This window comes from Protopterus annectens, chromosome 2.part1 (assembly GCF_019279795.1).
Source record: "Protopterus annectens isolate FY-2018-M chromosome 2.part1, PAN1.0, whole genome shotgun sequence".
NCBI lineage: Eukaryota > Metazoa > Chordata > Ceratodontiformes > Protopteridae > Protopterus > Protopterus annectens.
Genome location: NC_056729.1, coordinates 1,876,561,769 through 1,876,578,228, shown reverse-complemented (window position 1 = coordinate 1,876,578,228; position 16,460 = coordinate 1,876,561,769). Strand labels below are relative to the sequence as shown.

The 16,460-nt window shown below is 41.5% G+C and overlaps 1 protein-coding gene across 7 annotated transcripts in view; it reads right to left on the bottom strand.

Annotated features, from left to right (window-relative positions):
- The window catches only part of DCTN1 (dynactin subunit 1), a 1,835,652-nt gene that overhangs the window by 1,189,793 nt on the left and 629,399 nt on the right, over positions 1-16,460 (bottom strand). For all 7 annotated transcript variants that reach the window (XM_044063298.1, XM_044063299.1, XM_044063300.1 and 4 more), the window contains one exon: positions 12,998-13,195. In XM_044063298.1, coding sequence (XP_043919233.1) covers positions 12,998-13,195 — 198 coding nt within the window. The remainder of the gene's footprint in view (positions 1-12,997; positions 13,196-16,460) is intronic.

Below are 16,460 nucleotides of genomic sequence, written 5' to 3'. Positions count from 1 at the left end.
AGCTTTGTTGCCAAACAGGCAGTCCTGATTTAAGGGAGCATCCAACAGTTTAGCTTTAACATGATCAGGCAAAGATTGCTCCTTAAGCCAAGCATACCTTCTGAGTACAGACCCAGTGACAGCAGCCCTGCAAGAGGCCTCTAATGAATCAAATCCACATTGCAAAGTATGTTTTCCAACCTGTTCAGCAGAATGCATTAAATCCTGTAATTCTTTATTTTCAGCAGTCAGGAATCAACATAATTTTCTGGTTAAACAATCCAATAACATGTTGCTGATACTTTAACATATGAAACTAACAGTTTAAGGCCCTACTGGCCAAGGTTGCAGAAGTGTAAACCTTCTTACCCCATCTATCCAGCGCCCTGGAGTCTCTATCAGAAGGGGTAGGATTTTTAGCATAGAAGCCTTAATGCCCTTGGGTCCCTGTGAAATAGTCTTTAGATCCGCAATAGGATTTTTAAAAAGGAACGTGTAAGAATCAGGAACCCTGTAGTATCTATCAGGTTTTCTGGGAGAAGGAGGCAAAGAATCAGAGGCCAAACTAGATTCTGAAAAGGCATCATCAACAATGTCTAGTACAGGAGGTATAGCTAAAGGCCTATGCTGACGCAGGAGTAAGAAATCTCTAAGCCTCTTTTTTGAATCAGAAAAATCCTGGCTTTCCCAGTGGAAATGCTCCCTTAGAGTATGCAAGGTTTCACCAAAAGAAAAATCCTCTGGAGGGGAAGCATCAGAATCCTCATAAGCAGATAAGGGTAAATCCAGATCATCAGAAGAATCAGAAAAAATCAGAATCCTGGTCAGAAGATTCATAAACAAATTCAGTCCTAGGTCTCTTAGAAGGGGGTGGTTGGCTTCCCCTGATTAGAGTTAGAAGTTCTTCAGCCATTCTTATCATTTGTTTTTTAGGCATAGAGGCCTGAGCATGCGGCCTGGGCATCGGTTTCTTAGGCATGGTTTGAGGTTTAGGCCTTAAAGAAGAAGGAGGCGTTTGTTTAATATGCAAGTCCGTACGCCTGAATACACCCTCAGAAGCAGGTGTCTGCACAGCGGCTACGGACCCATCCAAGGTAGAGACATCCACAGGTTCCGACATACCAGACTCCGAATGGGTCTCAGTAGAGGCCTGCGAATCAGAAGTAGTGGGTATCAGGGGCTGCGATAGCACCTCACTGAGTACCGGCAAACTGGTGATTGGCTTAGGAGAAGCGTCGTCGGCAGCTTTGGACCTAGGCGGCCTGTCTCTGTCTTTATCTTTGTGTTTTTTCAGAACACCGATAGTCGGATGGCTAACCGACGACATTTCTGGATAATTGAACCAAGAACTGAAATATTTAGAGGTAAAAATATGCCGACGACGGATAGTGTGTTGATTAAATAAGGCACAAAACCGAAAGCAAGGTATGTCATGGTCAGGGCCTAGGCATGGAATACAGTACAAATGAAAATCTTTGTGAGGTATTTGCTTTCCACAAGAAATGCAATTATTAACTTTTACTGACATCGGTAAGGAGCAAGAAAAAGTTTCCCCAATGGGGTACTTAGCTTTAGTTGAAGACTTCGGTTCTGAAACTCGAAAACAAAAATTTCTGGAGTCGGCTGACCGGCACTTGCGAACTGCTTCTGCTTCAGGCACCACACAGCAAGAAAGACTGATGTAATGGCGTTGGCTGCAGGTTTTATAACCCTGACGACCTGACGTCACGGAAGAAGAGACAGCAACCGATGCAGGACCCAAGACTTTGTTAATCAGGCAGACTGAGGGCTACTGCAAGCAGATAACCCAAATGTAATGACTGCAACAGTGAAACATGAAGAACATCAGATTTGAAACAACTGAGGGAATCAGGAGTTCTTATTCTTTTGGAACTTGAGGAGTGCCTGACGGTGATGATTTGGAAATCCACTGAAGTTTTTAAACTCTTTTTATGACAGTCAGACAGCTGGATTTACTTGCACATGATATTTTATACCTAATAAAACCAGAAAAGGACATTTCAGTGTAATGGAACAGTCTGAGACGGTTTCTAGTCTTTCTGGGATACAAAATTAATGAAGCTATAACAAAGGCAATAGCTGCAAACAATGCACCCTCACACAAACTGGTTCAGCAATATCAATATTTATGAGGACATGGTAAAATTATGTATGGATTAAAAAGGACTCTGTTGTGGCAGCTAAGGATATGTGGGACAAGACTAAATAAAAGAATATAAAAAATGAGAAATTTGCAATTCTGTTTTATGCATATGGATAGTAAGATACAAGCAGTCAAAATGTTTTTAGTCCCTTGAGTTTTATAAACAGGTCAGGTGTACTTTTATAAACCACAGGAGAAGTTGTGGTTAGCAATTAATAAAGAGTTGAAGGATTTTATCTGGGAGGGGTAGATGCCAAGAATCAAATTGGATAAGCTGATTCTTCCAGTAGAACAGGGCAGATTGGGATTACTGATTTGAAGGGGGCATTTCAGAGCTACACAGTTAAGGCTTCAATACACAGCACAAGCAGAAAATAATTCTAAGTGGAAAGGGATGACGACGAAATGGGGGCAAGCTCAAGAAATGAGGAGGAACAACAAGACCCAGACATAACATTACATTTATAAAGTAGCAGAAAGTATTCTAAGAAGTAAGCCAACACAGGAATGGAGAAAGGAAATTCTGCCTATAGGGATGACTGCAACTATGGTTCCAGACAATAGGCAGGAGGGGGCTGGAATTTATTGGAGAAAACTGGGAATGGAACCAAGGTATCAGTAGGAAATAACTAGAGAGGGAAAGGTAACAGAAAGGTAAACATGGCCTTAAACTTAATGTCCAAAAATGCGTAGTCATCCCCTTTGGGAAAATTCAGTTCCCACTAATTACCACATCAATGGGAGCCCAGTGAACACTGAAGGCATTATAAGAGATCTGGAAATACAGGCTGACAGCAACCTCTCCTTCGACCACCACATTGCCACTGTGGTCAGAAAGTCCTTCTGTGTGGCACATCTCATTACCAAGGGTTTTGCATCCAGGAAGAAAGGGGTCATCATTTCTCTGTACTCTTCCCTCATTAGGCCAGTCATTGGCATGCACCTCACAAGACACATGCAACAGCTGGAAAGGCTACAAAAGTATCTCACAAAAAGGATCCTAGCCCTTAAACACGTCCTACATGGACAGACTCAAAAAAACTCCAGCTATTCTGTCTCATATCGCCTACTAAGAGGCGATCTCTGCTTGACTTACAAAGCCATGTCTGACCTAGCTCTGTTAGAAATGCTACATCTAAAGAAATCCCAATCCCGCCACACCACACGCTCCAGAAACCTCAACCTCATTACCACAATCAATAGAACATACTGGAGGGACAGGTTCATAACCCAGAGACTGCCCATATTCTGGAATAGACTTCCCATACATGTCAAGCAGAGCACCTCACTGGCCCTTTTCAAGAAAAATCTTGATGAGTGGATGGGAAATAGAAAGTTCACCCCGGGGATCACTCCAGTGGTTCTACTTGATAGAGGCACTGGGAACTAACGTCGGGCGGCACAATGCCAAGGCACTTCTATGGGCTAGGCCTGTAAAGGCTCCAGGGCCATTAGCTTAGTACACACCTATGATACAGAATTGGATTTGCCAAGACATGGTGAGGCCTTGCTGAGTCTAATTATGGTGTCTGCCAAAAAAGCAATTACTAGAAAATGGAAATCAAAGTCTAAGCCAGCTGTACTAGAAGTAGTGAATATAGTAACAGAGGTAAAACTACTGGAAATGGGATCTTTAGAAACCAGAAGAAGCAAATTACATAGAAAAAAAATAGAAACTGTGGGAACAATCCATACAAAATAATTGTTTGGGGGAGGAATGAATTGTAAAAGAAGGCAGGATTTGAATGAGCTATGTAATGTTTGACTGACAATGACTGGATAGTTTATAAGTGATACAACACAGGAATAAGAATTGATCATCTTCCAATATATGAATCAAGGAGAAAGTTTGCCACTTTTATTTTTTGGGAAGAAGAATGAAAGTCCATGACAGGAAGGGAAACAGGACAAGAACAGTCAGCACTGGTCTCCATTTTTGTTGGAACACAGACTGCTTAGATTTGGAATACCCTTGCAATTTCTTCTTACATTGACTTTTACCTGATTTTTGTTGCTGCTTAGATGTTCTTCGTGTTTCACTGTTGCAGTCATTACACTTGGGTTATCCTGCTGGCAGGCTACCCTCAGTCGGCCTGAATTCCAAATTCTAGGTCTGGCGTCGGTTGCAGTTGCCTCTTCCCTGATGTCAGTGCGCTAGGGTATAAAAGAAGCAGAAGACGCCATTTTCTTCAGTCTTTCTTGCCGCACGGTGCCTGAAGCAGAACCAGTTCGCAAGTGCCGGTCGACAGACTTCGGAGATTTTCGTGTTCAAATTTCATATCCGAAGTCTTCATTGAAAGCTAAGTACCCCATTGGGGAAAACTTTTTTCTTGCTCCAGACTGATGTCAGAAAAAGTTAATAATTGTATTTCTTGTGGGAAACAAATACCTCATAAGGATTTTCACTCTTAACTGCATTCCTTGCCTAGGCCCTGACCACGACATTGCTTGTTGTCGGTTTTGTGCTAGATTTAACCAGCGCACTAAAAAGCGCCGGTACGATTTTGCTTTTCACTTTTTTGGCAGAAAATTTAATTACACAATGCCGTCGGATATCCAACAGACTACCGCAATTCACAAGAAACGCAAAGAAAAAGAAAAAGACAGGCATCCGAGGTCTAAAACAGATGACGAGGCTTCTTCTAAGCCAGTCGCCGGTTCTCAGTGAGGCGCTTTCGCAGGCCCTGACGCCCACTACTTTGGACCCGCAGGCCGCAACAGACTCCCAACATGGAGTCACCTAGGCCGCTGGAAGCTCAAGGTATTGGACCTTCAGAAACTATTCCCTCAGATGGGTCCGGAGCCGCTGAGCAGGCATCTGCTTCTGAGGGTGTTTTCAGACCTACTCAATTGTACATTAAAGCGACTCCAGTTACAAAGGCAAAGACTAAAGCATTTTTAAAGACAAAGAAACAAGTACAACAGCCTCATGGTCAGGCCTCCATGCCCAAAAAACAGATGCTCAAATTGGCCGAAGATTTAATTACTTTGATCAGAGGTTCCCATCCCCCTCCTGATAAGAGGCCTAGGCAAGAGATAGAATATGAATCTTCAGACCAGGTTTCCATTTCTTCAGATTCCTCTTCTGATCAGGAATACTCTTTTCCTCCCTATGAGGATTCTGATGCTGAAGAATCTATCCCTTCAGCCTCCACTCCTGAGGATTACTCTTTTGGGGAAACTTTGCATACCCTGAGGGAACATTTCCACTGGGACAGCCAAGATTATTCTGAATCTAAGAAAAGGCTCAGGGATTTTCTTTTACTCCCACAACACAGGCCCCTAGCTATTCCATCTGTGTTAGACATTGTAGACTATGTATTTTCAGAGTCCAGTCTGACCCCTGACTCCTTACCTCCAGCTCCTGTTAAGCTGGACAGGTACTACAGGGTGCCTGACTCTCATAAATTCCTTTTCAAGAACCCTGCTGCTGACCCAGAAACTATTTCTCAGGCTCCCTAAGGGATCAAAGCATCCAATGCAAAAAACCCTACCCCCTCCGACAGGGATTCTAGGGCATTAGACAGATGGGGAAAGAAGATTTACACCTCTGCTACCTTGGCTATAAGAGCCTTAAATTGTTAATTTCATATGCTCAAATATCAGCAATGTATTATCTCACTGCTTAAACAGAAAATGTTGATAAATTCTGAAGGTGCAGAAAACAAAGAAATGCAGGATTTATTGCATGCAGCTGAGCAAGTTGGAAAGCATACTTTGCAATGTGGTTTTGATTCTTTGGAGGCCTCCTGTGGGGCCGCTGTCACAGGTTCTGTCATTAGGAAGCATGCTTGGTTAAAGGAACACAATTTACCAGATCATGTTAAAGCAAAATTATCGGATGCTCCATTACAGCATGATACTTTGTTTGGTGTTAAAGCAGAAGAGGTGTTAAAGAAAATGGAGGACAAAGCTAAATCTATGCAAACAGTCAAGGATTTCTTACAGGTACAGCCTCCATGATTTAGCAGACACTGGCCTACTAAGAATTGGTCCTTTCCAGTGTCAGGCAGACCACAAAGGGGCAGATACAGACGCCCAAGAGGCAGATCCCAGCCCCAAGGTTCATACAGGTCTAAACAATGGGGTGCTTCTACCTCCAAAAGTGGAGAAGACAAATCACAGCCTTACAGGAAACAGTCCCAATGACTTCCCCCTGCCTATGCCAAGCACTTATCTTCTGGCAGCACCTTTAGGGGGAAAACTAGCACTTTTTTCAAAAAATTGGCACATAATAACCCAGGACAAATGGGTCATAGAGTGGCACATAATAACCCAGGACAAATGGGTCATAGACAGTGTCACAGGGCTACAAGTTTCACTTTCATACCCTGCCAAGGGCAAACGGTTGGATAGACCTACCAAAAAAAACAATGGGCAGAGGCACAAAAAAACAGTCTCATCCCTCATGGACATGAGGGCCATTCAACAATTACCAGAACAAGAGCAGGGACAAGGATTTTATTCAAGACTGTCCTTGGTACCCAGAAAGGACAAAGCCTGGAGACCAATACTGGACCTATCTATTCTAAACACATATCTGGATATAACAAAATTCAAAATGTTGACCTTACAGCAGCTTCTGCCCATGCTAAGCAAGAAGGCTTGGCTTGTAACTTTAGACCTAAAAGAGGCATACCTGCATGTCCCAATCAGACAAACATGCAGAAGATACCTCAGATTCAAAGCTGGCTCAATGCACCATCAATTCTCTGCACTGCCCTTTGGCTTAAATACTGCGCCCAGGGTCTTCACAAAGTGTCTGACACCAGTAATTGCATTCTGCAGACAAAGAGGAATTCAAATATATCCTTACTTGGACGACTGCCTCATTCAAGCAGAGAACAAGGACATCCTATTACAGCATCTGGCGTTTGTAAAAAGATTACTACCATGCCTAGGGTACACAGTCAACAAACAAAAATCAAAACTAGTACCCTCTCAAGAGATAATATTCCTGGGTGCAAGCTTATATACAACTGCCCAGATGGCTTATCTCACGCCAGACAAAGATAACTGACTATCTACTTCACACTGTTGGCAACAAAGGCCCAGTTATCTACAAGAAATATTCTGCAGGCTTTGAGATTCATGGCATCCTGCATTCTACTAATTCCATATGTAAGACTGATATGAGGAAACTTCAATGGTACCTAAAAAGTGTTTGGACCCAGCATTGCCACAGCCTGGAAACAATAATTACTCTCATTCCATGCCTGCAACAGGAGTTTCGATGGTGGGCGAAGGCCTGTCACCAGAACAAGGGACAGCCATTTCTCTCACTAAAGCGGTGATGGATGTCATTTTGGAGGCCAGGAGGCCTAGTACTAGAAAATCTTATGCTGGAAAATGGAAGAGATTCTGTGCCTGGAACCAGGCACAAGGAATTGACACAGCAGTACCAAATATTCCTCAGATTTTGCAATACTTAACTGAGATGTTGGATAAAGGCTTATTCTTTTCATCAATTAAAATTCATGCCTCTGCCATTTCGGCTCATTACAATACAGAGCCACCAATCTTTTCTCATCCTTTGTTAAGGCAATACCTCAGAGGAGCCAAAAATATAAGGCCTCCAAGGAGATCACCAATACCTGCATGGGACCTCAATTATGTCTTGGAAAAACTCACTCTGCCTCCTTTTGAGCCAGCCGCTACAGCTGATATAAAGTTTTTATCTTGGAAAACAGGTCTGCTCCTAGCAATAACCTCTGCAAGACGAGTCTCAGAGCTACAGGCACTAATGGCTGTGGAACCTTTCATCATTTTTTATCCAGACAGGGTTTCTGAGGACAAACCCGACATTTATGCCGAAGGTAGTGTCCAGTGTGGCCCTTAACAAAACTATTCATCTGCCTACTTTTTATCCAAACCCACAGAATAAGGGAGAGAAAATTCTGCATTCTTTGGACATACACAGACAGCTACGCTTCTACTTGAGCTTTCAGAAAGACTGAGCAACTACTAGTGGCATATGCTGCAGGATCACAAGGAAAGGCCATCTCAAAGCAGACCATTTCAAAGTTTTTAAATTTAATTTTGGGGGACTGAACCTAAGACACAGCTTCACCAAAAGAAGATGGCAATAAACCTTTGTAGACAAGCTTATTTTTCCCTTCCACAAGACCCCTAGGACTAAAATTCTTGCAAATGGAACAACCCTCCTGATGCAGGCCTAAACAATAAACACAGACTATAAGTGTCTGAAAGAGCCAATTTGTGCCCACATTTCAGACACTTTTTAAAACCAGAAGGTCCTTTCTCAGACATGCCAGCGCCAAAGGATAAAAACAGTAAGACAGAAGAAAGCTTTTTTATATAGGACACAGGAAGAAAAAAAAATATCAACAATGGTATTAGAACTATACTAGCATATATGACAGAAAGAGAGAAAAAATGGACTACCAACAGTGGTAAGTAAGAATTACAGTAATGTAAGTGGTTAAGGGAATAATATACGCATAGAGATTAAAGAGAAAAAGCCACACTTATCTTAATGAAAGTCGACAGCTAAGGCTGACCATATCTTTTTGAGAAAAGTGGCAAATGACATCTGGAGGTATGTTAGGGGTTCGTGCATTATGGGTAAGGGAGAAGCTTGAGAGCTTTTTGGTTACCATGAGCTTTAGTAACGGCTGAATCAGATCCAAGGTTCAGATCCGAACTCCACAGTTAATGACAGAATGAAAATTAACATCAGGTCTCAGGTTTCTTGAGGAAGCATTTTTGGTTTTCTTTTCTAAATAAATGGTCACGGATCTTCAGTTGGCCTGTTAATGTGTTAGCAGTAATTCCCTAACAAATATTTCATAAGCTGTACTGTGCTCCTAAACAAAACAGAAATCTGACGTAACAGTATCCCACAATGGGAAACAAATATCAGCAAATTTGGGAGGAAGGTGTGTAGGTTGGCTGGGCTTGGGGGAAGGGAGTTGGAGAAGCACGGTTAGTACTTCTCTACTGTTAGAGGGAGGAATCCTGAAAACCAGTCAGCTTGGTCTTTAAAATCCCATTGCCAGTTTTAATAAAACTGGCTTTTTACAGGCTTTTAATTTCACTTGGGTTTGGGTTGCTTCCTAAAGATAGTACCAGGTTTTCCAAGATAAATTTGGTCCTATCCAAGGAGGAAAGAAAGTCTTTATTTAATCCCTTGCATCACTTTACCTTTCTCTTCCATTTTCATGAAGACTTCAGCGACTGACCCCAAACCTGACCTCTTCAGCCAAACAACAACTACAAGGTTACTTCCTTTTCTCTTATCAAATGGCTTAACAAAAAAAAAAAAAAAATTCTGAACACTTTCAAAATTAAAACACTACCACTCGGTACCTCCCCTAAATTTTATTTATTTATTTAACATTTCTTTTACCAGGATAAGTCCAACTGGACAACAGGTGTCCATTTTCAGTTGAGTCCTGGGGAGAAAAGCTCCAAGGAAGTAAGAGTGTGAATACACATGATTGATGACAAGAAAGTTAGCATGCAGATAAACAGTTAAATGCAAAAACAATCACATCGTACAGTCAGGTTACATGTCTACAATAACAGGTTACACGTCTACAATAACAGAACAATTTGTGTAAATAAGATACTCAGGAGTAGGTCGATATTTACCATATTTGTACCTCCTTCTAAATGTCAGAAAACTCTCAATCTATTATCCATAACCATCTTGACCTAATTGATTCTTTATTTACTTGTTTGACATTTGTTGACTGGGATAGTCTGACTGGGACAGAGCACTTTTTCAGAGGAGGCCCGGGGAGAAAAGCTCCAGTATACAGTAAAATAATACAAAAATTCAAAAATTCTGCTATTTACATAATACACAATAGAAGAATGCAAAAATAGTAGAACAAAAATTTTGTTAAATACATGAATACAGTTATGATTGTTAACTGCATATAAATAGGGAGGCAGGTGAGAGTTTTAACACAGATACAGTTAAGATGGCAGCTTAATGTTGTAATGGAATCAGAGCAGATGGAGGGTAGTTGAGGGTGATGTAAGTAGGATAAGTAGGGGGATAGGAGCACTGGGATTTGGGGGGAGTTTGCAGAGTTAGTGTAGAGGGGTGATAATGAGTTGATAGGATTTGTGGATTAGCAATTGTGAGGGTCCTAGTATGAAATTGGTGGCCTGTGAAGAGTTGGGAAAGGTTATATACATACTGTCAGGAGGTAGGTAGGAGAGAGCAGGCCTTGAGGTATAAAGGTAAGGGGTGGCAAGAAGGTGTGTGGGGAAGAGGGGGGGTTGATAGGCGGTAGGGAGGGAGGATGAAATGGATAGTAGTCTGATGAAGGTAAGGTGAGAGAGGTGTGAAGAGACCAAGATGTGTACTAGGTTCAAGGGAGGAGGTTGCAAGGGCAAGTAGTGAGGTGGGTAAGGTAGTGTTTAAGCGAGATCTTGAAAGTATGGGTCTGGGGTAGGCTTGTTAGAGTCATGGGAAGCTTGTTCCAGAGGATGGCTGGAGAGTAGCTGTATAAGTTCTGTCCTGCGAATTTGTTAGGTTTGTAAATTTGAAGCAGATGTTGATATGAGCTCCTTAATGATCATCTTCTACAAATATCTTGGTCCCGCACTGAACTTTCACCTTCAACTAAAACAAATATTTAACAAAATTAATCCAGTCCTGTATTGGTTCTATACAATGTCCTCCCTTCTCTCCAGACCAGCCAGGAATGCCACAGGCAAAGCCATTCTATTAGCACAGCTTGAAGATGGACGTCCACTGGTTGCAGCAGCAACCAGAAAAACTTCTCCACCATACAAACTATAAACAACTCTGCCGTTTCACTACTCTCTCCCACAGAAATGAGAATCATTGTATAACATTTAATAAACCTAATTGGCTACCTGACCAACAATGTGCCAACCTGCTTCTTGGATTCAAATTCTACAAGCCCCTCAAAGAACACTCCTGTTTCTCCCTAATCTCCAACCTCTTCAGACAACCTCCCTGGTGCAATTTAAATCATCTGAGCCACTCTGATCCACTTCTTCAATGCTCTAGAACCAGACTTAATTAAACTAATCATGCCTTCTCCATCCTGGGTCCCATACTATGTGAATCCCTCCTTATGAATCTTAAAGACCCCGCCTTGCATCCATCACATCATGCTAAGCTTAAAGAACATCTGTAGTCAGAGTCAAATTGCAAAAGATTTCCCTCTGGACACCACCAAATCCCCTACCCTCCCTTTCATTAGTCATGCACCTTTGTCTTCCTCGCATCACTTCCCTGCACTAATATGTGACATCTCACCCACATTTAATTGCACTAATGTGTGACATTTCACCCACATTTAATTGCACTGTGTGACATCTCACCCACATTTAATTGCACTAATATGTGACATCTCACCCACATTTAATTGCACTAATATGTGACATCTCACCCACATTTAATTGCACTAATATGTAACATCTCGCCCACATTTAATTGCACTAATATGTGACATCTCGCCCACATTTAATTGCACTAATATGTGACATCTCACCCACATTTAATTGCACTAATATGTGACATCTCACCCACATTTAATTGCACTAATATGTGACATCTCACCCACATTTAATTGCACTAATATGTGACATCTCACCCACATTTAATTGCACTAATATGTGACATCTCACCCACATTTAATTGCACTATGTGACATCTCACCCACATTTAATTGCACTAATATGTGACATCTCACCCACATTTAATTGCACTATGTGACATCTCACCCACATTTAACTGCACTAATATGTGACATCTCACCCACATTTAATTGCACTAATATGTGACATCTCACCCACATTTAATTGCACTAATATGTGACATCTCACCCACATTTAATTGCACTAATATGTGACATCTCACCCACATTTAATTGCACTATGTGACATCTCACCCACATTTAATTGCACTGTGACATCTCACCCACATTTAATTGCACTAATATGTGACATCTCACCCACATTTAATTGCACTAATATGTGACATCTCACCCACATTTAATTGCACTAATATGTGACATCTCACCCACATTTAATTGCACTATGTGACATCTCACCCACATTTAATTGGACTATGTGACATCTCACCCACATTTAATTGCACTAATATGTGACATCTCACCCACATTTCATTTCCGTGTCCTTACCTTACTTTTGCTGTTTTACATTTTGTGCTCTGTCCCTTTACTATTTCAGTCTCTTCCTTTCTTACTCTATCCATCCATTCTTATTATTCCCTGTACTGTGTCCTTTATTATTACTGTTATTAATTCACAACTATCTTGTACAACATTTTGCCTGTATTCATAATACTTCTTGCTAAATTGTTTGTCTACTGTCATTTATATGTCTGGGCTGAAACGGGTACATTTGGATCAATGCTCCACCCCGGTTCCCAAACAATGAATGAATGAATGAACAAATAAATAAATAAATACATGCCTATGGATGACCAGAAAGAGTGGCAATTACTCTAGATGCTGCATCAATGGCTTCATATATCCACATTTTATGGAATGTTTACTCTCACAGCTCCAGGGTTCAGGGATCAATCCTGTCCTTCAGTCATCACCTGAAGTTTCCATGCACTCCCCATGTCTATGTGGGCTTTTTCCTGGTATGCCTGTGTACTCCCCACCTTCTCAAACATGCAGTTTGATTGTCTAAACTAAACTGTCTGTATCTATTATTCATATCTACATACATATCTATAACCATACCCACTTATACTGTATTTACCCATACGGCCTGGGTTGCAGCTAAAAAGGGTGCACAATAACCATTTCCACAGTTAATAAATGAATAAATTAGATTACACCTTTTTGACGTTCACTCTTTTTTTTACCTTACCTTACTGGGAGACAGCAGAGGAGGTGGTGCAACAGGTGAGGTTAGCCCAATTGCTGGAGAAGGAATGGCTGGTGCAGCGAGAGGAGTTTGAGCTGGTGTGCTGGGTTCACTGCTACTCAGTTCTCCTGTTGAGGCCGAAGCAGAGCCAGAAGGACCTCCTGTCCCACTGGAAGCAGCAGAACTAGAAGGTCGTGTGGGCTGTGCAGAAAACAAGAATACAGATTTGTTGTTTTATGAAGACCTTTTAACATTATACTTTTAATAAGCAATGCACAAGTGCTACACTCCATAACATAGTAAGAATATTTTACAACTGGTTGATTTTGCTTCAAGTGTTGAAGGCAAAACAATAAAAAATAAGCAACTTTGTAACCGTCACATGGCATCACAGACATATTTCTCATGACAGGAAACCATATAAGACAATGAATTCTATAGACCAAATGTGTGTGTGGGGGGGGGGCAAAAGTGCACAAAACTGGACTATCATTAAGTGCTACAATTTGAATTGAAGTTGTTTATACTACCACTGATTATATAAATCAAACAGCAACACTTAAAAATAAAGGCACAGAGAGCAGAGCTGCATGAGAATAGAGAACATAACACCAGCTGGTTGACTAACAGGAGCAGTGATACAGGAGATCCCCAAAGTTACCAGGGCAGAGCAGAAGGTGGGAGTTGGTCCTGTGGGTGAATATTTTTAGTACTTATACTTAGCTGAAGGTACTCTGGTACTCTACTGCATCACATTCAACAACAGAAGCTTAGCTCTAAAAGAAACAATATGCACCCAAACTTTTTTTTTCTGGAACCCAGCACTGGAAAACGCATCTAATGTCAAATAACCTCTCACGGGGGAAAGGCTAAAAAGGAGTCATATAAAGCATACTTGAGTTCTGTAGTGGCAGACACATTTCAAATTAATTAAGACAAACAAAAAACATATGTTGCATGGAGCACATGCAGACCTGGGTAGGCTAGAACTGGCTAGAGGCAATCTCAAACTTGACCCAGGTTTGCACAAGGTAGACACAAAGACCTGCAAATTACTGAAGCTCTTAAAGGCTTTAGTAAAATCACATTAATGACCATTAGTGAAAGTAATCATAAGTGAAAATAAACCTGCTATGAAATGTCTTTGTAATCTGGAGCTTTTCTCCTTGGGTCTCCAATGAAAATGGGCTACTGGCCCAGTTGGACCAACCCGGTTAACAAATGTCAATAAATAAATTAAACAAAGTATAGTAAAAATGAAGTTTCTCCTTATACTGGTTGACTTCTTGCCAGGGTGCCAACTGACCTAGAGCTCAGTGGAAGAAGATTTATTTACTTGTTTACATAATCTGTATGTAATTAAGCAAACAATAACTCAATTAACCAAATATACTAGAATGGATGTGCTTGGCATTATGCTAAACAATGGAAGAGAGGATTGTCTGAAATGTACAGCCCCAGGTAAGTACCTAGTTTGGCTCTTCTTTACTACACCAAAGTGTAACATACTGCACAAGGTTTACAGGAGGCAGTCTTAATACCACCCACTAAACCAACGGGGCACATTCAAGTAACAAACAAAAATGCAATTTGTTTTGTAGGGGGACTGTGCACCATGCATTCTCACACTTAGCAGCTCTCCCCGACACTATGATCTCTATATATACTGCTACTGCAGCTGCATAAACTTTCAGGAAGGTGAATGAATGTTTTCCTTTCTGCTGAGTCAGTGCAATCTAGGAAGTAGTATACACAGACACAGGCCTAATAAAGGGGAAAAAGGTGCAGGGGTCAAAGTGCTTCCGCAAAATATTTTGAAATGGGTTCTGCACTGGCACATGCAAAGGTCAGATGGACTACCACTCATAGGTTTGGCATCACAATGGTCAACGTTTCTCCTATCCTGCTATCCCCAAACAGCCTACATAGTTAGTACTGAACAAGTTATGAGCTATACTAGTAAACAAAACAATCATACTCAATTTTAGCAAGACATGTCTTTATTTTTAGTCTTATCAAATTGAGCATTCTTGGCTAATGGCCAAATATGGTGGAGGGGGGCCTAAATCAATTCTGGGTGATAATTTTGAGCTATCCGGCAAATGTTGGAGACTATTACATCACTACTACACAAAATCACGGCCAAATATAAAAATCAAAGACACCGTGAAGAAGCACGACCTGTTGCTAGTGGACATCCAGCAAACTATGCAGCTTCAGCAGGAAGAGATGAAAGAGCACATCAAGTGGTTAGCGGTAACAGTACTGTTGATCTGCAAGCACACGCAGTGCAAACAGAGGAAAAGGTGGATGAGCTTAAAAATCATTCAAGGCGTAATAACTTGCATATGTGTGTGTGGGGGAGGGCTGCCCAAGTACACAGAAGACATGGACACAGTTGCCTTTATCTAATTGGAAATGTAAAACTTGCTGAGCGAGTCCGAAACCTCTACTATTAAGCAAGCATGCAGGATCCACTCTAAATGTATTAATGCTTTTCATCCAAGACAATTTTTAAAAGTTTGCTTTTTAATGACAGTGAGAGAAGCTGGGCAATAACTTGAAGCTAGCAGGCCACCCTGTCAAGACTGTGCCTAATTATAGTACTGCGCTTTTTTCTAAGTACAAAGCAATGGCTCCCTCTCTAAAATGGGCACATGAGTTGGAGTTTACAGTTTCATTAAGGTATCCAGCCATTCTACAGAAAAACAAAAACAAACACACACACAAACTTTTCAGTTTCTTCTGCCAGTGTAAGCATTTTTACATGACTGAGAAGTAATGCATGTCTCACAGACATATGCTGCAGTTGCAAAATTAATGGTTGCAGATCCTAAGAACAGGAGCGGCCTTAGGTCAAGTGGTGCCCTAGGCAAAAGGGCTCCACGGCCCCCCCTACCACACCATCTGGTGCCCCCATCCTGGTCTACCTACACCAAATAAATACTGGAAAAGTGCCCCTGCTACAGCGGTGCCCTAGGCAGCCGCCTAGTTGGCCTATGCCTAAGGCCGGCTATGCCTAAGAAGCAGGACTAGCCAAATAATAGCATGGAAATTACATCTCCTGTAGCCAAGAGAGAGGCTACAGACACCCTTGTTTCAAAACCTGCAAATCATGGCGGGATTCTAATGAAATTATTCACATGCTTGGGCTCAGCTGCACACTACTCATAGCAATGATGAGCCAGACACTGGTGGAATTAAGCATGGAGTTCAGTGGGCCAAATCTTTCTCCAGAGAAACAGCAAGAAATAGAAACCAGTTGGAGTCGATCTTTGCCAGTACCAGATGATCGAGTGAAGAAACTGTGATAAATGCTTAATGGATTTTGCTACCTACAACTTAAGTGTCCCACAAAGAATACAGTTCAAGGGTTGAAGGGAGAAGGTTAAGGAAGGAAAAAAATGAGGTATACTGTAATGAATGATGTGGACAGATGGCATGGACATTAACTACCTCTTTTTTG